The sequence below is a fragment of the Poecilia latipinna genome, unplaced genomic scaffold (assembly GCF_001443285.1).
Source record: "Poecilia latipinna isolate Pla-1442-1.1 unplaced genomic scaffold, P_latipinna-1.0 Scaffold2025, whole genome shotgun sequence".
NCBI classification, from domain to species: domain Eukaryota; kingdom Metazoa; phylum Chordata; class Actinopteri; order Cyprinodontiformes; family Poeciliidae; genus Poecilia; species Poecilia latipinna.
The window spans coordinates 56,746-78,767 of NW_015114641.1; the positions used below are offsets into that span (position 1 = coordinate 56,746).

The 22,022-nt window shown below is 41.5% G+C and overlaps 1 protein-coding gene across 1 annotated transcript in view; it reads left to right on the forward strand.

Annotated features, from left to right (window-relative positions):
• Positions 1-3,416: 3,416 nt before the first annotated feature.
• Positions 3,417-22,022, forward strand: part of LOC106935800 (dachshund homolog 1-like) — a 50,837-nt gene continuing 32,231 nt past the window's right edge. Inside the window, exon 1 of the mRNA XM_015016475.1 lies at positions 3,417-5,196. Coding sequence (XP_014871961.1) covers positions 4,640-5,196 — 557 coding nt within the window. The 5' untranslated portion in view covers positions 3,417-4,639. The remainder of the gene's footprint in view (positions 5,197-22,022) is intronic.

A 22,022-nucleotide genomic window follows, 5' to 3' on the forward strand; every position in this document is an offset into this window, starting at 1 on the left:
AATACATCGTGAGTAGGATTCTTTGTTCCAAGCTCTGTACACCAACTCGGCACAATTAAAGTTATTTATCTCCCTCGTTTTTTAAGTTCATCAATTATATTGTGATACACTTAATGTCCATAAGAGGATGATGTATGATTGGTCTAATTATTTCTTATTCACCATGCTTTCTAAAGCATATCAATTTTGTTAATACCATGTAATTAAAACACGTCAGGGCGCTACAAGTTGCTGGCTGTATTAATGACTATGAAAATTATTTTAATTAAATAGCCAATTATAGAAAAATCCTAACCATGAGAATTGACATTTAAATGAATTCAATTTAAATTGCTTTTCAACATTGTTTTATCAAAGCTTTATGGGGTGAATAAATTATTACATCAAACAATATACTGTGTCATTGATCATACACAAGTCCTGTCCCATATCCATACATTTTCAAACACTTTTCCAGTGCTCATTCATCATGCAGGGTGATTACAGTCTGACATGGTCATTTGTTTACTGCAATCTCATCCACATGTACTGTACTTCTGGAAAAAAAAAACTGCTTTTTTTAAACTTTATAGTTAAAGTTGTCTCACTAGGCTGGTTCTGTTTGCAATATAGGTTCCTATGTGTTTTTTTTTTTTTTGTCATGCAGCAATAGTTTGGTTTAATTATACCAGCAAAGGATGATGGTGAAAAATGTGCCAGCAGTGTATGAACTGTGTTGTGTTATGGCGTGTTTACCCACCTGGATTGAGACGTTTAGTTGCTTTTAGACCGGTCATGATAACATGATTTTACTGTACGATAAATTGTCCCAGAAGTTATTGCGATAAACGATAATATTGTTGCTTTGAGACAATTTTCAAGCAATATAATGGTAACGGCATAATAATGCAAGAACACATTCTCAGGGATGAATAATACATTTTTAATTTGTATGAACGTTTAACACTGCAACTGGAAGACATTTTAAATATCCAAAATAAACAACAGAAAATAAAACAAATAAAATGAATTATGAAGTCTGTGTAAACAAAATTGTCCTTAAAAAACAAAAAACATGCTAATTAAGACCAAAACACCAGATTGAAGACTTTTATCGTCCAGTTTTAGGTAGAAAGAGAAAAACGATAAATCATGCAAATGAGAATTATTGAACTCGTTTTAATTTATCATTATCAGTTTATCGTTTATTGTGACAGGCCTAGTTGCTTTCATTAAAGCTTTCCACATTCTCTCACATTAAAACCACAGAATGTTTCGCTGAGGTTTTTAATAAACCGACACAAAGTAGCAGATTATTGCAAAGTGGACAAAAACAATTTTTTTTCCCGTATTGCCATCTATGTACATAATGTCTTAATGTTTTACCACCTACTTTTCCCGTCTTCTCTTCTCGATCTTCACAGCATGATGCTGCCACCACCATGTTTTACCAAGGGGATGGTGCGTTGTAGTCGATGTGTGGTCTCTGGCCCACTCAGTATTCTTGAAGCCCTTTGCATCTGAAACATCACACATACGTCCTGTGTTGCCTTCTCATCCCTATCATGTTGCCAAAGCGCCGCATAATTGTTCGCAGTTGTCATTTCTCAAACTTTACAAGTGCAAAGATTTGCAGCTGACCCACGCAAACGGGAGAAATGGTGGGCAAACCGTTGTGACATTCATTGTATATAATGAAATCTTAATATGGTGCATATTTAAGTGAAAGGTTAGCAACATAAAGGGCAATCGGATTGCCTGGCAATGAATTTTAAGCAGCTATTGATTTTACACTACAAGCTCCCCTCTTCTCTGAATGATAATTTTTTTTTTTTTTTTTTTTTTTTTTTTTTTAATTGCACCCTGCTTATCTTAAGGCTTCTCTGGACACGGGGAAAAGGGGAGAACAGGAACGTTATCTGGACCAAACTCACTCCGTCTGATATGAAACACCTGTTAGCTGAAGTATTTGAAAACAGATGTATGTATACACTAAATATAAGTGGAAAAAATGAGAGTAATTAGATTTTGGGGGGGGTGGTATATACCCATCTGATGCTTCTGACTGAGAGACGTTATAAACACGGAGCTCTGAAAAATGAAGCCAGGATAACTGTTTGTCAAAGTGACACTGATTGTCGCTATAAGACCTGAAACTGTACAGAGATCTGAACCTGTTCCATTATGGGCCACTCGGTTTTCCTATCGAAATCTTTATGCACTCTTCTATGATGTCAAAGTTTGGTTCAAAACTCAGCTTCATCAGAAATATGGATTTTCTTCTTTCTTTTTAGGAGATTCAAATTTCCCCAAAACACTTCGCTTAAATGTTAAGTCTCCTCCTGTTATAAATCCATCTGTTCAGCTTTAATTCCTCCACAATGTTACAACTCTTATTATGTGAATTTAAATCTTTCAGAAGGTGACGGGGAGCGATGCCGCTCCATGCTCTGCGCGGCGCTTTAATGAAACAATCTTCTGGAAACGAAACCTTGAAGTCCATGTTTAATTAGTGATCTCATGTTTGCATCAGCTCACAATTAGTCACTGGAGAATATGTTTCTATCATGCACAAAACTTACTCGTATTTTATGCAAAACAAGATCTCTGAAGTGCACACACACACACACACAGAGAGACACAGACGCACCACTGTTAAATTGGGGACATTTATTCTGCACAAAGCAACAGAAAAAAAAAGCAAAAAACATACAGTGTCTTTTGGGGAAAGAGTGCAACAATCAGGTTACACTAACTAGTACTTTGTTCAGGGATCTTACAGTTTTACTCATGTCAAATTTGAGTCTAATTTTACATCTTTAGTATACGTTCACGCTACCATGCTAAAGTTGTCCAAATCTGCCAGACTGTGAGGACGTTAATTGTCCATATCCCTCTTCAGGGGAGTTAATCAGTCAGGTTTTCCCTCTGGATTTTGACTTGGCCATTTCAAAAGTTACATTTTCTGCTCATTCAGTCATTATTTTGTCATTTTGATGTACGGTTTGCCTCAGTGTGGGGCTAAAAAAAACATAAATCCTTCTTAATCCTCAGCTTTCTAGGTTACACCTAAAGATTCAGGCTCAGAATTTGGATCTGTTTCATAATGTCATTCACCTTAAATCCCCACATCCACTGGAGGTAAAAAAAAATAAATAAAATCCCCAAATCATGATTCTGCCACCACCATGTTTCACTGTGAGTGCGGTGTCCTTTTGGTGATGTTTTTTTTTAGCATTGAGTTTTGACATTGCTGCAGTCTTTTCAATTTTCCATTTTTTCTGTTCGTAAATTTAGAGAAAACACTCTGGTTGTTGCAATTCCACTTTTATCCAATAGATTCTCCAAAGACAGATAAATCTCTATCCAGAGCCACACATACAGATAAAATACATATATATATATATATATATATATATATATATATATATTCTTACTACTATTGATACCTTAGTACAATAGAACAATAGAATAACTAATTATGGCTTTAATTACAATATGCAAATGACCAAATGTCAGAGTGTTGGACAGCTGAACTTTATTTCAGATTAGACAGATTTACAAAAATTTATGGCAGGCGTAAACTTGAGAAGACAGATTGCTTAATTCAATGAAAATATATTTTTATATAGTTCAGGAGTGTGCAGCATGCAACAAGATCAAACCTTTTTTTTTCCGTTTCTCATCTTCTCCTGAACAAATTTGTTATTCTTTGTTCTTCAGCTGAATTGTATACAGTATGTATCAAAGTAAAGGTGGAAAAACATAAAAAGTAGCATTTTAACAGGAGGTGTGAACAGTTTTGACATTTAGTGCAAAAAACAAAAAAAAAAAAAACAGTTTTATGTTGATTCTTTACTTTGTTTTGCTGCTTCTCAACAGAAAAAAGCACAATGGCTGTCAGAACAACAATAAAAGCCAAGGCTAATTAAATGAGGAATGTTATCAGTGACTCCTTCAGGACGAGCTCGGTCAGAAAACAGGATAACTATGACATCACGAATTGTTTAAAAATAAAAAAAAAATGAAAAAATTAAAAGGTCATATCATTCTCAATTTTCATTTTAAATTTGAGAAAACTTCGCAGAATGATGGATCAGTCAGGAGCGACTATTTTGTTGCAGCCGCAAAGAAATGAGCCGGGGGAAAACATCTCCATCTGATCTAAAAAAAAAAAGAGAAAAAAATGTCTCTGTTCGGTGTGTGTGGAGTTAATGAGTTATTAAAGCGGAGCTGAAACATTTCAGTAAAGCAGAGAGAACAGTTAGTTTTATGTTCTTCAAAGGCTCCCACTGTCCCCTAGCTCCTCCCTCTCTGTACCGTGTGACAACAACAACTCATCCACAGAGCGGTGCTGCACTTTTCAGCTCATTTTCCTCCTGTCATTCCTCCTCCTATCTTTGATCATTGTCCCCTCTCAGAAAAAAAAAACGAGAGAAAAAATTCACTCAGCACGCCTTTTTTCGCTCCAGCGCTTTTTTTTTTTTTTTTTTTTTTTTTTTTCTTTTTCTTTTTTTACTTCCCAACTTAACTGAGGAGCTAAAACTCTGAAGGATTCTTTCATTTAAGGGTGTCTCGGCAGGCTGGCTTTTTTACTTTGAACTTCGGACTGCTTTCCTTTTTTTTTTTTTTTTTTCCCCCCTTCCTTCGTTAGGTGACCATGGCCGTACCGGCTGCTCTGATCCCACCAACTCCGCTCGTCCCGCCGCCTCCGATCTCCACTCCCTCCGCCACCACGTCCCCGCCGTCGACAACTTCGTCCCCGTCCCCGTCCCTGGTGCCGCCGACGGGACCCGGCCAGAACCTGTTCAGGTCGGAGCTCCTCGCCACCGGCAGCCCGGGCATCCCGACCCCGACCGCGGCTCTGCCCCCGAGCAAGCCCGTCTACTCGACCCCGTCGCCCGTCGAGAACATCCCGCAGAACAACGAGTGCAAGATGGTCGAGCTGCGCGGCGCCAAGGTGGCATCGTTCACCGTGGACGGCTGCGAGCTCATCTGCCTCCCGCAGGCGTTCGACCTGTTCCTGAAGCACCTGGTCGGCGGACTGCACACGGTCTACACCAAGCTGAAGCGGCTGGAGATCACGCCGGTCGTGTGCAACGTGGAGCAGGTCCGCATCCTCAGGGGGCTCGGCGCCATCCAGCCCGGAGTGAACCGCTGCAAGCTCATCTCCAGGAAGGACTTCGAGACGCTCTACAACGACTGCACCAACGCGAGGTGAGTGCGGAGCTCCGCTGTGCGCGCGCCCTCCTCGCCAGCAAGAGAGCCGTGCGTAAAGGCGCAGCGGCATGCATGCATGCGAGAGGGGGGGAAAGACGGTCTCTTTTTCTTCCTCCCTCCAACCTCAATGCAAAAAAAAAAAAAAAAAACTGGATTCGGCGTTTTTCATATTGCTATTTGATGATTCCTGTGTATGTATACGTGTGAAAGGTTTGAGTATGATCGTGGATGCATGTCAAAATTGAAAATGCTGGCTGGTGGTTGTGGGGGGTGTAAAAAAAAAAAAAAAAAAAAAGATAAAGTGCCATCGTAGGATCTGCTGTGCGCCTCGGCAGTTAAAAAGTTAAGTGAAAGTTTTTAACACGTGCAACGCAAAAGCTGTGACATGATGGATACAGCCTGTCTGCTGCTGAGCCAGTAAGTCGATAACAGTGGGGCGTTGAATAAACTGCAGATCCAACTCTACCACTTTCTTTTTTAGAAAGTGTTAAAACGTTTAGCAATCTTTTGAAATGTCAAGTTCTCCCTGTAGATTTGCGCAACTCCCAACTCCTTTTATTTTATTTTGACCGAACTGTAACTAGGGTAGGTGTCCTTTTAAAGTCCTTACATTTGTGGGATTAAGGTATCAGTTAGGATAATTAAAATTTGGCTGAATGTAAACAAATAGAGAAAAAACCCCAAAACAATTCTGTCATATTACTTTGTCTTACTTTCTGGTAGCAACAAAATAATACTTTACACTCCTCCTATTAAAGCAAGAGTTCATCAGCAAGCTATTGTTTATCGATGCAAATAATTCTACTTCAATTAAACATCATTGATTGTGATAGAATAATAATAATGATAACAGCAAAAATGGTTTGAAGAAATGAATGCATCGCAACGCAACAAATCGAGCAAAAATAACCTTGATCTGTTTTTGAAAACCGACTGATTTAAGCACAGATCAATACTGGATTAAAAGCCATTTTTTATTGTCCTGTTGCTCCTCGTCTGTGATGCATCGCTCAAGTCTCTCAGGACGGTGGAGCCTGGTCAAATTTACCCTCTCACCTGTCACTGTGATTGATTCTATATTGATCGCTCCCCCTTGCATTCAGTGATGAGCTGGAAATGCAAATATGATGGAAAGCCTCCCCACAAGTGAAGCGGGAACGGCAAAATAAAAGCAGTTAAAGTCACTTTGAGTCTGGGTTTAGAGCAGAGAAGCACCAGTCGAGTAGTTCAGAAGGCTGAAAAACATTTCGCTTGTTGACTTAATGCATCAAAACTGATAACTCCTCCTATTCTCCGTCTGTAAATGCATCAATCAGCAGCAGGCGAGGCGGTGCACAATTTCCAGTTTCAGATAAATGTCACAGATAGATGTTTCCATGCGTGAGCGGGGATGATCTTGTTATTCCTTCATTTTCTGCTAAATTGAAAACTGTTACATTCCTCAAAGAACCTGAAGGACATTTTCCTTCTTTTTTTATTTTGTGACAGTAGAAAAGAATATAATAATAATAAAAAAAAATCTCGTCTGGAATTGGCCAGGAAAAGTCTGATTAGTGCACGTTTAGTTTAAGAAGTGTGCAGTTTCTGTTTTTGTAGCAGAATTAACCGGACGAGTTATTGTGGGAGGGGGAAGATGAAGTAAGTTGAGCTGTGCAGAATTTAAATGCAAATATCCCGACGGCCCGGACAGGACTTTTTTTTTTTTTTTTTTTTTTTTTTTTTTTTTGAAATTTTCAGAGTGATCTTGTCAGATTCGCCATTTTTTCCCATGTCACACGCTAACGGTTGTGTTGCTGCTGCATTTAAACATTTAGAATAACCTGCACCCTGTGTTTTTGCACCTGTGGGCCTCACACACCTCCGTGCAGCTCTCTGCTGCAAGCTTCACGTTCCCGTTTTAGCAGCAATTGTCTCAACAGCTCACCTGTGCACCCTGGTGCTTAAGCATCATTTACATAAAGCATCAAGGGACCCGAACACCCCATCACCTCCCCCTCCCCACACTTTATCTACTGTACAGATCCTCCTCTGAAGCTCGGCGTGGAGCTTCAGGTGACAAAGTATGCGGCTGAACTCTCCGGGTTGTCAATGGTGGGGCCGGGCGGGGAGGGAAGAGGGACGACCAGCGATGGGGTTAAAGGATAATGCAGTGCCTCGCGTCGCTTTAATGACGCTAAAGTGCTGGGCTATTACGGGCACATGGACAGGACTGTAATTGTCTCTGAAAGCAGCCAGGTTCTCCCGGCGCTGGGCTGAAATCAATCACTCAGACCCGGGTCTGCCTGCCTGCCTGCCTGCCTGCCTGCCTGCCTGCCCCATTTGGAGAATTACATCATGGAACGGGCCGAGGCATCCGCGGGGATAAAAGGCTTCTTCTGTTGCTTGGGAAAGAGTTGATTTTATTTGCGGGGATGTGCCGCCTCACGCTCCGTCTCGCCCCGCTGATACAGCTGCTGACAAAATGATCACTTTGAGTAAACAGCACACAGGTTGCAAACCCTCCCCCCTCCTCCAAAAACAAAACAAAAAAATACCCACACCCCACTGACCCCCGAGGTGAAAACAAGTTCCCTCTATTTCCACCAACTTACAGTCAGATTAATAAAAAAAAAGAAAAAGAAAAAAAAGAAAAAAGAAAAGGAAAAGTATCCGAGTTCACGGGTTTACCCCGCTCGGGTTACAACAACAACAGCCTGCTGCCTGGGATAGTTTAGCTTTTCATCCCCCCTCTACCACCACCCCCACCCCCTCTATTACACAGAGTGTCACTGCTCTTTTTTTAATACAGTGGCACAGTGATAACAATGAAGTGAATAATACTCCTATACAATGGCTCTAACTATTTCACATGCAGTTTATCCCCCTCCTTCTGGCGGCCTATTGTGCTAAAACAACATGGGTCTCTCTCTTTTTTTTTTTTCTTTTTTTTTTGTGCACACTGTGTGAATGTGAATAGCATCACAGAGCTCCACTGCAGCCTGCTGTTTCAGTTTTGATGTGGACACAAACAAGCCAAGTTGTTCCCTGCTATGCTCGCTGTTTAAACACATTTAAAGAGTGTATTGTTCGCTGGAATTCTTTGTGTGTGTGTGTGTTTGTTGTGGGTGTTTTGGTTTGTTAAAGCAGCTTAAGTTTTACCTGATTCAAAACTTTTAAAAAGTTAACCAAGTGCACCAAGTTAAAAATAAATAAATAAATCAATATAATGAGATGCCAGAGAACGCGCCGGTTCCGTTGGAGCTTGCTCTGAAGTGTCCTGCTGCTGCTGCTGCACACTGCTGGTCAGTTGGCTGAAATAAAATTTCTCCTCTCACAAGAAATTTGGCTTTTTTAAAGCATTTCTGACCATGGAAAACCATCATAATATTCATAGCAGGAAATTTTCTGCTGTGTCTTCATCTGCGTGAATAATTTAAACCTAATTATCATTTTAAGAAGCAAAATATTTTTGTCAGAGAGAGATGACGGAGAAAGAGCAGGAGAGAGCAGATATTTCCTAACATTGTGCTTTCTGCTCTTACGCCTTTTGCTGTGCACTGCTAGCCAGCTGGCTCAAACAAATCCTCAACGTTTTGCCTTTTTAAAAAAACAAAAAAAACAACAAAAAAAAAACAAATTGGGCTGCTTGAAACATTTCTGATCATGAAAACATTGCCAGTAATCGCTTGAAAATGCGAGTTGACTGCTGGCTGGCTACATGTGCAGACAGCACAAGTAATATACCGGCTGACATCATTTGCTTATGCTTGCTTTACTCTGTGGAGAGCAGCAAAAACATCTAAATTTCTAAGCACAGTTAATCTTTAGTCTTCCCTCTTCGAAACCATCTTCACTGAAGAGTGTTGGCACGAACTCGACCTGTTGGCGCTTAGCTGCGTTCAGTGATTCAGTGGCTTTTCAGTCAGCAGTCAGACCTGCTCAAGCTGAAAACTGATTCCAGCTGATTTCTTTGTGCATCTCTGTTGCTTTGTTTGCTTCATCTTGTTAAGAACTGAACAGCAAATGTGTGTAATAATGTCCACACCTGAAAACTCTAAAAAAAAAAAAAAAAAAAAAAAGAGGTTTCTAGCAGGTGTTCATTCAATTTTTTTTTTATTTTTGCCTAATTATATTTATCAAAGTGAAGATCGTGATAAGTAAATGCAATCAATAACATTACTGTGTGTAGTAATAGGAGTGATTATTGTTATTTTATTTGAGCAGCAGTAGTGAGTGCAGCGTCTTTCTTTGAAATAAAACTCATTATAACTTGCTGGAAAGTTTTGCTCTTGATTGTGCAGATAGGGTGAAGTGGTGGTATTCCTGCTCGCCTCATAGCGGCCCATCCCAACTTAAAACCATGAAAACGAAGATGTGTGTTTGAACCGTCTGAGCTCAGTTACAGGTCATTACAGCTAATCTTAAAAAAAAAAAAAAAAACTACCAGAAATATAGTGACTATTAACCTCTTTATTTTCTGAAGGGCTCTTGTGCCAGATTACCAGTGTTCCACACTGATCCGGGTTCGGTAATCTCCCCCCTTTTACATTATATGACTGTGGCCCCTCCAAGAGCCCCCGCAGGAGCCCCCCGTGTTCCAGCTACTTGTTTTCCCTTTTCATTTTCCCCGCAGTGGGATGAAAAAAAAAGAAAGAAAGGAAAAAACGAGGTTCTTATTGCTGCGTGACACTTGAACTCTCAGAAAGGTTATTATAACACGAGGGCGGCGCGAAGATATCGCATATCTCTCATTGGTCTCCTTTTTTTTTTTTTTTTTTTTCGTGTGTGTTTGCGTCTGTGTGTGTGGCTATCCGATGCCGGGGCAGCGGTTTTAATTGACAATCATTGTCTACCCCTTGAAGGTTAACTGCACACCCTAGACGGTGTCCCACCGCTGGGGAAACGGGCTCGGCTTTTTTCACTTACACGCCCCGCTTAAATAGATTTTCCTCAGCTCGTTTCTGTCAGGTCCCAGCGAAAGCCACGTTTTTGCTTTTCTTTCTTTTTTATTTTTTTTTTAAACACACTTATATAAATATATAATTGATGCTGATGTGACTGGGATGTGTAGCGAGAGCGCTCACCTCTCTTGTTCCTACTTCAGGAGTGTTTATGCCTAAACACACATATTTGCAAATGACGGTAATTGTTTTGTTTAGCGCTCAGTGTGAGCTGCCACCGAGGGTGCCAGCTTGTCTCTCTCCTCTTCCTCTCTCCTCTCCTCTCCTCTCTGCTGAGCTCTCTTATAATATATTTGTTTTCTACAAGGCGCGGATGTGTTTACAGGTACTCAGGGGAGATTTCTGGATTCCATTCAAATCATTCCCAGTCAGAGTGGGTGCTAAGATACCCCCCGTCACCGGGCAACCACATCCAAGAGGGAGGCTCGGGCGATAATAACTTCAAAAACAGAGTGACAGATGCCTGATTAGAGAAGGAGAAGGAGGGAGGAGGAGCGGAGGAGGTGAGAGAGACAGATAAAGATGAACAGAATTTAAAAAAAGGAGAGTGAGAGATAATGGTATACAAAGCTGTTTAAAATCCAAATCTGTTGAAGTACTTTCTCTAAAAGCCAAATTGGCTCTCATATCGTCTTTTTCTTTATTGGAGTAAAGAGAGAGAGAGAGAGAAAGAGGGGGAAAAAAACAGCATTTTAAGTTTTTTTTTCTTCTTTTCCCACATTTTAATCCTTCAGTGGGGATCTGCTAAATTTGATTAGGTACAGTACATGTGCTCAAGTCAACTGTGCAGTTGGCAGATGGTGGCAAGGTGTTTGGTTTTTTTTCTTTATTTATTTTTGTGCAAACAAATAGCCTCCTTGAAAATCAGAATTGCTTTATTGAGTTGACACTCACTGAGCTGGAAAAAGAGCAAATTAAAACTGTTCTTTTTTCTTTCTTTCTGTTTTTGGGAAAACTTCCATAAAGCAGCTTGTTTAACCAAACACACTCTCCCCTTTTTCGGGCTTTTCTCTCTTTCAGGATCATATTTCTGTAGCTCTAAATGAAGCCGAGCCAAGACTCTTTTAAAAACCGCAGATTTCACTTGTTAGAGAGGCTTTGTTTGACACTGTCTCTAATGTCGTTTGTGGATTTGGAGGCTATTTGCATGGCAAAGAGGCCCCCGCATTGTTAATTTGCCTTGTGGATGCATTAGCTGTCCGTGCTCCTGTCTTATTTGCATGCCTTTACTGGATCCGCAGCGGTGATTGAATTGCCAATTAATTCCTTGCGCGAAATCAAATAGTTTTAAACAGAGATGCACCGATCAATCAGGGGAGAGGCTGGGATTGGCCGGTTTCCCCGTTATCGGCTCTGATCGGTGATCGGCAGAGCAAAGGATGAAGGGAAAAAAAACAACCTGATTTTCCTTCCAATAATCTCGAGTGTCAAAACTAAGAACAGGCAATGTTTTCAGTCTTTAAGGGCATCACCCAGCTTGATACTTTTGTGAAAGTAAAGTTATAACTAATAGACCAGAGATTTGAATCAGACGACTTCTGTTTGTTTTATAACTTTATAGCCGGCATGGGCTAAGTTCTCCCATGCCGGCTGACTGCCCAGTATGGCCGATCCACTATTAGATGCTAAAGAGTGATTTTTCTCATCTACTTTGGGTCTTTCCTTATGGGTCCCCTTCACATTACGGCACATTTAGGGAGCACTGGCGGAAGTCGCCGCCGCTTGTACCAGGACGTTAAACGCTACTGACAGAAGTTAGAGGGAGCAGATGAGATTTCCTGATTGGAGAAGGAATGCCGGCCCTTGCTGGGCTCTGTCTAATATGGTCACATGGAGAAATTGATTTTCCTCAGAAATTAATTAATTTTTCATATAGCCCAGAGCTGGAGTTTAAAAAAAAAAAAAAAAAGACTGCATACTTGCTGGTATTCTATTTTTTCCCCCCCATCTTTTTTTCTTTCTTTCTTTTTTTTATTTTTTTATAAAGAATTATTGCCTAATCATATTAATACTTTTGCCCCAAGGATGAAAGATAATTGTACAAATGCATTTGGAAATATGTATCACTGAGTATTTATGATTAAATTATGCAAATAACTCTGCTCCCATCCTTCGTGGGCCCAGATTGTCTAATTAGGATTGATATGGCGAATAGATGTTGGGGAATCTGAATACAAGCATGTCCAAAGAGCAGAAAATTGAAAATGACAAGGCTGGAATCCTTAAAAAGTGCGTTGAGGTTTTTTTTTTTTTTTTGCTCCCTTCTTCCTTCCTCCCTTCCACCCCCCCTTTCTCTTTTCCCTTCTCTGTCTAATTCAGCGTGGCTGTATCAGGAGTTAATTTTCCCCAGCTTCATTTCTCGTCTGAGCTGACAGGAAAAGGAATCCATCAGGGAAGCAATCTCAGATGGGATTCCACAAATTTCCTCTCCTTGTTTTTTTCTCCCCCTCGTCGTTTTCGCCGGGCCTATCAGGGATGAATCTTCTCCTGAGTAAACATGCAGATGTTATTCCTCCAGTGTCAATGTTTTTGGAGCTCTTTGCTCAATACAAAAGGAGTCCCTCTTAATAATTAAAGTATGCCAAGACAGGAATGTCATCCAACAAAAAGCCCCTTTGTACTCTTGGATTGTCAGCTAACTAAATCCCCATCATGTCATCCAGGTTTTTTTTCCCCTTCATTTCTCCCAAAAGTGAAACAATAAAATATTAATAATAGAACAGAAATAAGGGATTGCTTGTATAAATCTAGAAGTTAAACTTTTGGCTTAGATTTGATTTTGACAAGGGTTAGATTTTGTTTATATGCATTGATGACTGAAAACAGAATTCAGTTGATGTGATAAAATATCAGAATTTAATGCAACAATTTATTAGCATACCTGGCAAACCTTCAAATACATTTTGGTTTTATAGCAGAAGCTGGAATTCAACCTTTAACTGCATAATGGTAAAAAAAAAAAAAATCCATGGTTAAATCTTTCTTTGTGCAAAATCTCAGATGATGAAATCATCAAGTTCCCTAAAAAGGCTTTATTAAAATAATGAATGCTCATTTTATCATTTGTTTATTTATCTTTTGGTTTACTTTAGTGTTTTTAATTTGATCGAAGTGTTTAGGAAGTTTTGCTTAGCTGCCTTTACAACATATGACAAGCAGGCCTATTTCTCTGTCACTCTTCAAAATGGGAAAGACTAGGTAACACGCAACAAAGTTCCTATATGAGGAAATCATAAGCAAACAGGTGCTGCACATATCTACAGTCAGAGTATTAATTTGCAATGTTTTCAACAAGTAAAAAAAAAAATCAAATCTCAATTTCACTTCAACAAGATTTTCAGTGTGAGAAAAGATGCTTTTTTTTTTTTAAAGTAGTCTTACGCTGCAAATAATTATGAAGGCTGATCTTTTTCTGTCAAAGTCAAGTTATCTCCATTGTTGGTGGACATTTCTTAAACGGTGGTCGGATCTGACTCAGCACAGACTCACTGTACTCCAACCGGGGCCGGACGGGCAAGAGGTGTGTGGTTCTAACGCCAGCCGCTCTCCTCGCCGGTTCAGTGGGACATCAGAGCACAGAAAGCGACTATTTCTTCTTCTTTAAACTTCAGATGTTGGGCACAGCGCGGGAACGGCTCCAACGGTATCTATTAAAGCGCTAATCGTTATCTAATCTTTACCTGGTGCTAGCTGGGAAAAAAAAAAAAAAAAAAGCCCTGGAGCTAATGACACTTGAGACTCACAGCACTTTCTGAGGTGGTTCAAAGCCTATTGCTCAGTCAGTTTCATCAGATGAGCGAACTGGAAAAAAAAAAAAATCAGCTCTATGGCCATAAGGTTCCAATGCGGATGATTGCAGAAGAAAAAGAAGGAATAAAACTTTTGATCAGGAAGTGAAGCGCGATCATGGTCATCACAGATATTTGTTAAGTCCTCATGTTCTAATTCTGAATGCTGCCAGACATGGCACATCTGTGAGTGATAGTCTTCATTAGATACATAAATAGGTCATATCTAGACAACATGTCTTACAGCACTGTTTGAAGTCTGACTCTGATTGTCAGATTGCTCCAGATCTGTCTTTCATACAAGTAAAAAAAAAAAAAAAAATCATTTTGCAAGTTCAAAATCAATCAAAATGAAGTCATTAATCCTGAGGTCGTTGGAGAATTTTGGAGCTTTTTTTTTTTTTTTTTTTAATGAAGTAAAGACCAGAATAAAATCTGATGGAATTATGCCAAAGAGTAGAGAGGCACCGATCAATGAAGTGGAGGTTGGAATTGTCCAGTTTTTCCCTTAATGCTCTGATAAGTGAATAGGTCAAATACGGAGATTTTTGCATTTGATTCATAAGTTGAATCAATGAGTCATTCTTCAATTTTTTTTTTTTTTTACTGTGAATTTTGAACAACCAACTCTATCAAATAACCTGTAGAACATTTTTCTTCTCTTTGCATGGTCCAGTCCTTAAACTAAACTGAAAAAACAATCAGGTCAGACATGAAAGAAAGCTGGAACTTTGTGTCGGCCTTGAAAAGCCTCCGTCGGTGCCGTTTATATTAGAAAGACCGACATATTTGGTTTGATATTCGCTGTCAGATTTTTATTTGCTTGCAGTTTAAAGTTAAGCGTTGAAGCTTGGTTCATCTGGAGGTCTGCGGCTCTTGCTTTTTATCCAATGAAAGTCGCACCCAGAGCTGCTTCTCGACGGCTCCGCACACCTGTAGAGGTTATGAGCGGGGGGGGGGTATCAATATCACCAGGTCAACACATTTTCATCTAACACTGACATCTCCCTGTGCCTTTCACCCCCCGCCCCTTCTCTCTCCCGTTCTCTGCCTCTGCGTGCGTCTCTCTGGGCGAGCCAAGTGAGAATATCGGCGGGAGTCTTTATTGGTTGCAGCGCTTGGGTTTCTCTCCTCGTAGACTCAAATGTCACCGTCTCCCTGATGTTTCTCTAAAATCGCCTGTGCCACCACTCGCTGTGGCGCCTGGCTATTATTACCCTCCTCTTAAAGAGTGACAGTCGGGTCCTCGGAGATGTGACACAAACCCTCCGCGGATAGAGCCCCGCGTAGTGCTGTGTCAATCTGACGCTCGCAGCCAATCAGGCTGCAGGAAAAGCAGAGCACTGTACTGTAGACCAAGTACGCCTGGTCTGAACAGTTTGGAGTCGTATTTTCAACTTGTAAATGCTTTACTTGGCCTATGCAGTGCTTATGTCTTCAACAGTTAGTTTAGTGATTTTACAACTAGGGGATTCTCGTTGTATGAAAATCAAAATGCATAATTGTGCAATCTGATTGCTCATATTTAAAACGCAAAACCCGCATAGCAAAGAGGGATGCACAGAGAGATTGGTAGGTGACAGGAATTGCTTGATTTTCAACTTTCCTGACACTAATTGGTCATAAACTCAAATATCATATCTTTTTCCAAACACTGAATGCACCATGCCGAACATAACTCGTAAGTTGTGCTAACAACAATGCCTACTTCAGGAAGAACACGTAAAGTTAGTGACACAAGTGAGCGAATAACACAAGTAGAACAATAGGAACGGACCGAGGCATTGTCCTCTGACTGGAATCGGTGTATTTTTGGCCCAAAATGTTTTGACAAGTATCAAAACATTTGAATTTAGTAGTAATGTGCTTATTGTGCATTATGTTTTCTTGTTTTGATTGGATAACACAAGCATAAGACAAAGGTTAATTAGCTGGTTGATTAGTCAGGCTATCTGCTCGTGTAGCCGGTCTGCAGTCAGCAGCTTAACAGACTTGCTGTTCATGTCTTACCAGCTTTGAAACAGCTTTTGCTTGCTTGATAAAAGATTTGTTACAGTTTTAAATCTTTGTCTCAGCCTTTCCTGTGATCCCATGGAAACTGTAGCCGACTGGCCAGCAGTCTGTCGCAACGGTTGGGAGAAGTGCGGCTCTGCCGGACAGTAAGGCTCAAAAACTGTAGTCACTCTGTGAACCTTTTGGGCAACATGGTCAGATAATCTAAACCATAGGAACTGTACGGCGGAAAAGTTTTGTGGGTTTTAAAACTTTGTTTTTCCTCAATATCATAACCAGCCTGTGCCTAATTCTTACTATTCCTAAATTGTGCAAAAAACACACTAAGATCTCCTCTGTAGGGACAAAACCATGGTTTGTCAACAGACATTAACCCCCATCCAACTTACATGTTGGGTGTAACGGCGTGCCTTTGGTTTGGAGAAAGAAGCTGTGTGTGTGTGTGTGTGTGTGTGTGTGTGTGTGTGTGTGTGTGTGTGTGTGTGTGTGTGTGTGTGTGTGTGTGAGACACAGAGAGAGAGAGAGAGAGAGAGAGAGAGAGACCGAGACCCCCTCGCACNACTTCACATATGAATGGTCTTGTGTGAAAAGGAGGATGAATTGAGTCAAGCTGACATAGCATGCCAATAAGCTTTGTCTCATTCCCAATGCTGTATTCATTTGTGCCACAGAGAGATTTATTGCATGATTGACAATTATGAGAGGGTGACCTAGTTCTTTGTGAAGGAACAAAAAATGGTTTTCATCAGTTGCCTTTGCTTTCTTCTCGCTTTGTCTGCGCACATGTGACGCTCCTGCCTGCCGAAGAATAGAGCATCCATGCCACAAGACACTTCTCTCCTTCTCCTGTCCACCTCTGCTCCGTCTCCAACTATCACTTTTCTTGCAGTAGCTTTATATATTTTGCATAGAATCACATCACGCAGCATCTCCTCCAGCAGAAAAAAAAAGAAGAAAGAAATGAATTTCCTACCCCATTAAGCAATGTGGGGCTGTCCAAATGGATCATGCCAAGATGACATTTGTACAAATGCTCTTCGCATCTCCAACTTTGGTGTGGAAGTGTCGCCTTGCAGCTTAATGCGCAGCGTTGTCGCATGCGTGTAATTTATTTATTTATTTATTTATTTTTTGGCTTGTTTTTCGCCAGCGTCCAAAATCCACTCATCCTCTATTTACCGTCTTCATTTGTGCCACGCGTTTGCCGATTCCTTTATTTCTCTACGGTTCAGTCTACCTGACGATTAGTTGTGTGTGCGCAAGCCAGTCAAGCTTAGATTACTACGACTGTGAGGAGGAAGTCTCCGCTCCTCCTGGGACTCCTGCTTGACTGGCCCCACAAATGATACAAGCCAGGGGTTTAGTTTGGAGTTAATATCCTGCAAAATTGTCTTGCCCGGCCTCGGCAGAACGGCGGATGATTAAATGACACGAGCATATCAAAAACATTTTTCTCAGACTAGTGGCTGTTAAGTGTCTCGCCGGTGCGGCCCCGTCTCCCAAGGTTACCATTAAAAAGAAAGGAATATTCAGAGGGAAGTGGGTGTCATTGAGCTGTGATTGTGTGTGTGTGTGTGTGTGTGTGTGTGCGTGCGTGCGTGTGTGCCCGTATTAGTGTGCGCACACCTGCTTTAGATGTCTCTAATAATGCCTTGTTTGAGTGGTAATAGTATCTCAATAGGATTTCAGGGTCTCTTTGAGAGGTTTGGTGGAAGGTTGAGAGGACATATGCTAATTCTGCTTGGGAAGAATCATCTCTTCCAGAAATGCATCCCACTAGAGTTTTCCCTCATGCACTGGGTGCCAGACTTCCCCTAGTGACAAAAAAAATGCTCGGGGCTCCAAAGTGATCCATTTTATCCCTTCTTTTTCAAAAGGATGCCGTGCTTTGTTTTAACCTCGGCAGGAAAGGAGATGAAAGGCAGCGTAATAAAGCCGAAAGGTCTTTCTGTAGTTATCAAATGGCCTTTCACTCCTGACCTTTAAGATGCCACAGTAAGGACTGGAGACAATACTAGAAATACAGATCGGATTTCGGAGATCAAACACTGCTTTGTATGGTTTACTTGCAAGGGAGAAGAAAGAGCAACCTTTCATAGGACATCATTTGATCAGGAGAAAAAAAAAATTAAAATTAAAAAAACATTCAGAGATGAATAAACTTCTTTGATGGAAAAGTAAGTCTTGTTTTCGGGATGGAAGGCTGTGGCGAGCCGTGTGAATGTGTCTCTATTACTAGTGTGAGTAGGCCAGATTCGGGTAACAACTTCTTAAAAAAAGTAGAAATCGCTAAGAAATTTGGTCATATTTTTACTACTGTTTCACCGGGGATTTTTATTCACATGTCAGAAAATTAGATTGGAGTGACTAGATTTGTCATTAAGACTTCGGCAAACAGTAATGCCGAAGTCATAAGTCCCAGTCAATTTCATCGTTGGTACCCGCTCATTAAGGTTTGTGATTTTTTTTTTTTTTTTTTTTTGTAGCACTTTTACGGGACTCGCCAGCAGGGACATTAACAATATGCAACAGTACAAGAAAAACAATGAGGCGTATTCTAAAAATTTTGCCGTTTCACCACTATGGATAATTCAAATATCAACGACAACGCAGACACAAACACTGTTCTTGACATTCTAGTGTGAAATCATTCCCTTCAATTCGGTTTTTTTCTTCTTCTCCACCTCTGAGTAGATGGGATACAAACCAGCACGTTGTCGCCCCCTAATAAGCTACAGAGAAAACCTGAAAATCTCTTGTCTGTTTAGCATAGCTAAAACTAGCGTAGCATGAGGATTTCATGCCCGGTCTGGATGTTTTCTTGCAGATGTGTAAACACTCGGTTAAGGTTCTGTTTGCTCTCCTTGTTCTCACTTACAGACAAGCCATAGAAATCTTTTTTAGCACAGCGCTTGCTTCTATTGTGCTATGTGGACTGGTGTTATTTCCAGCCGGTGCTGTTACCCAAATGGCCTTTCAAAATGCACAATGAGAAAAGCCGAAGCAAAGAGCAGCAGATGAAGTGAATGTGCAGGCTCTCTGAATGGAACTGGGAAATGTTTGCAACTGTCAGCTTAAGTTTTGAAGCTCAAATGCACACAACGCACATACTACTAATAATAAATAATCAATGTCTGTCAGTATGGCTAACTGGCGCCCAGTGTGTGGCTGATGGTTATATGTGTGACGTGGGAGGTGCAGGATCAAGTTATTTAAAATGACAAGCTACTGCAGAGCACTGACAAGCTTAAAGTATCCAGCAAACCTTTTTTTTTTTTGTTTGCCCCCCCCCCCCCCTTTCTCATCCATAGACGGACTGACGACAGAACGCGCTAATCATGCTCTTAGATGGTAGAACGTTATCGTGATTCTCGATGGCACCCGGCATTCCTGTCATTCTCGACATTCTTCCGGGGAGGGGCGGGGGGGCTCTCAAAGCCCGAGCGCAGAGTGTCAGTGCCTGCGCGGACCCCGAGGGGCTCTACGTGCGAGACCCTGTCGGGGCCCGCTGAGCACCGGCCTGTTGACAGCTCCTTGGCACTGTTGTCTCAGCAGGAAGGCATCAGTCGGAGCAACAGAGGGAGGCTGTGGATGAAGGCTGTCTGTCTGGACAGCGGAGAGAGAAAGAGAGAGGGAGAACGGAGTCGGAGTTAGATTAGGCTTCACCCGGGGGTCACTGTGTTCCCAGAGAAGGCCGCGAGCCTCGCTGGCCTCGGCATTGTTAAAGCGAAAGGTCAGGTCCGCCGACCAGGCTAAGCCCATTAAGTGACCAGCGCTACGTCTTCCTGGAAACCTGACTGTGCTTTCTCTTAACTACAGAGTGGGGAGGGAAGGAGAAAAAAAAAAAAATCAAGGAAAAAAAAAAGAAGGAAAACAGCTTTGAAAAGCTGAGGTCGGCCATATCCTGATGTGAACTGGAGACCTCAGTTAATTGAAAAGAATATTACTGTGCACTCATATGGAGGCATTGCAATCATGCCCCCTTCATAACACAGAGCATGTTTCATTTTTCAAAGTGCCACTAATTGTTCTATAGCACAACTTCTGTAAGTGTGTTCTCTGCTAGGGTTGGGAGACATGGCCTCCAGAGGATATCGGCAACTTTCTAGTAATGTTTCTAGGAAAATATTAAAGTCAAAAATTAGCAAAGGAAAACAAACACGCAAAGAAATGTACCCAGTACCTTAACTTGTATTTATGCTCCTACTTCGCTGTGGAGACATTTCAGCAATGCTCAAACGCAAAATGTTTGTGTCAGTCGAATGCAGCCATTTGTTAGCAGATATTAAATGGCAACTCTTTCCATTTCCTTTCCTATGCTGATGTTACATTGGTTGACTCTGCAGGCTGTATTGATCCGCTTGATCAGCAGATCCACCCAGTTGGCTGATTGTGAGCCCACAGGGATCACTTTCAAACACATGTGAGACTCTGAAAAGCTCTGGATGTCCCATATCGCACTGTCCCAACGGTCTAAACCCGACTGAGTGAGAAGACAGAGAAATGTCGGAGTGACGGGGAGAAGAAGTGCAACTTATTTCTGTGCACTTCTGATAGCCGAAAGAAGGCTTCCTCACTTAAAGCATGGAAGTATTTTTGCTATAATACAAAACAAAGACTGTCACATCTGGGTTATGCCTACTTTTTCGTCTTCCCAACTGTTTTTTGAGTGAGGCATGCAGAGATGGTTTGTTTTTCCTTCATTGTTGTAACTCTGAGTGGTTCTCACCTGTGCAGTTGAGTCAGAAAGCACATGTTCGTTTTTAGGAGAGGCAGTATTTGTTGCAAAATGTTACACACGCTTGAAAAATTGCCTTGAAGTAGCATGATGGTCACAGTGTGTTGCCAGAGTTGTGAAGGAATGAAATTCTTAGATATTTTCTCCAGTGTCAATTGTTGATCCCAGGCTCCTTTATTCTGCTGCGGCTCAACACAAAACGAAGCCACTTTGCTGTAATGTAGCACGATTTTTCAGGTTCTGATCATCCGGTTAGGTAGAATTTATTAATTTGTTCCATGCGCTTGCCAGTTTCTCGATGCATCTCTTTTGTTGTACTCAGCTTAGTTCAGAAGTTTAAAGGAAGCGCTAATCTCCAAAAAGCTTTTTTTTTTTTTTTTTTGCAAACCTACTTTTGTCACAGAAAACTTTGGCTGGTCGACATAAACGGAGCAAGAAAGTTCTCCTGCTTTGCCAAATATCTGGGTTAGTGCGAACGGGGCAGGTATATCGTGTCCCGTACAGCACAGGCGGGAGGTTATAGCAGACAGATCTGAGCAAATCCCCACATTTATATCCTCTCTGTGCTAAACGCTTATGTACGGCATTCATAAGGTCGTCGGAGCCCCGACGCGCTCCCATAAGTCTCCCTTAGCTGCGGTGATGACTGGTGTCAGGGATATCTGCTGAATGAAAGGAAACACGGGAAGATAGCGTTTGATCCGTGATGGAGATGAGTCCGCATAGGAGTGGAGCCGGTGATTAATAATGGCGCATCCGGGTAAAAAAAAAAAAAAAGAAAAAAAAAAAAAAAAAAAAGGATGTCATCCCCTGGACGTTTAATGAGAGCTCTTGAACATATCTGGGAGAGGCGATATGTTGACAGTGGAGGATGCAAATGAGGCTAAATGTGAGAGGAAACCTGAAATGAATCACCCTGCCTTGTCTTTGGCGTTTGTGAGTGCTTGGAATGCATGTACGCGTGTGTGTGTGTGTGTGTGTGTGTGTGTGTGTGTGTGTGTGTGTTTGTACTGACTATACAGGCAGCCGTTTACGGCGTACAAAGCTCGGTTTGACACTCTCCCTCCTTTGTCTCAAACTGCTAACTGTATTTAATTTCACATCTTATCGGGCCTCGCTTTGTCTGTCTGTGGGTCTCTGCACAGTGGAGGCGACCCCCGGAGATAAACTCTGTCAGGCTCTGGGGTGATTTATTAAATTCTGATTTCTGTGAAGGACTTTAATGTCGAGGGGGTGGGAAGAGTGGGAGGGTGGAAGCAGGGGAGAGGAGGAGGAGGAGCGGTGGTGAGCGGCGGGGGGGGGGGGGGGAAAAAATTTGCAAGGGGGGTCCCCCCCCCCCCGGGG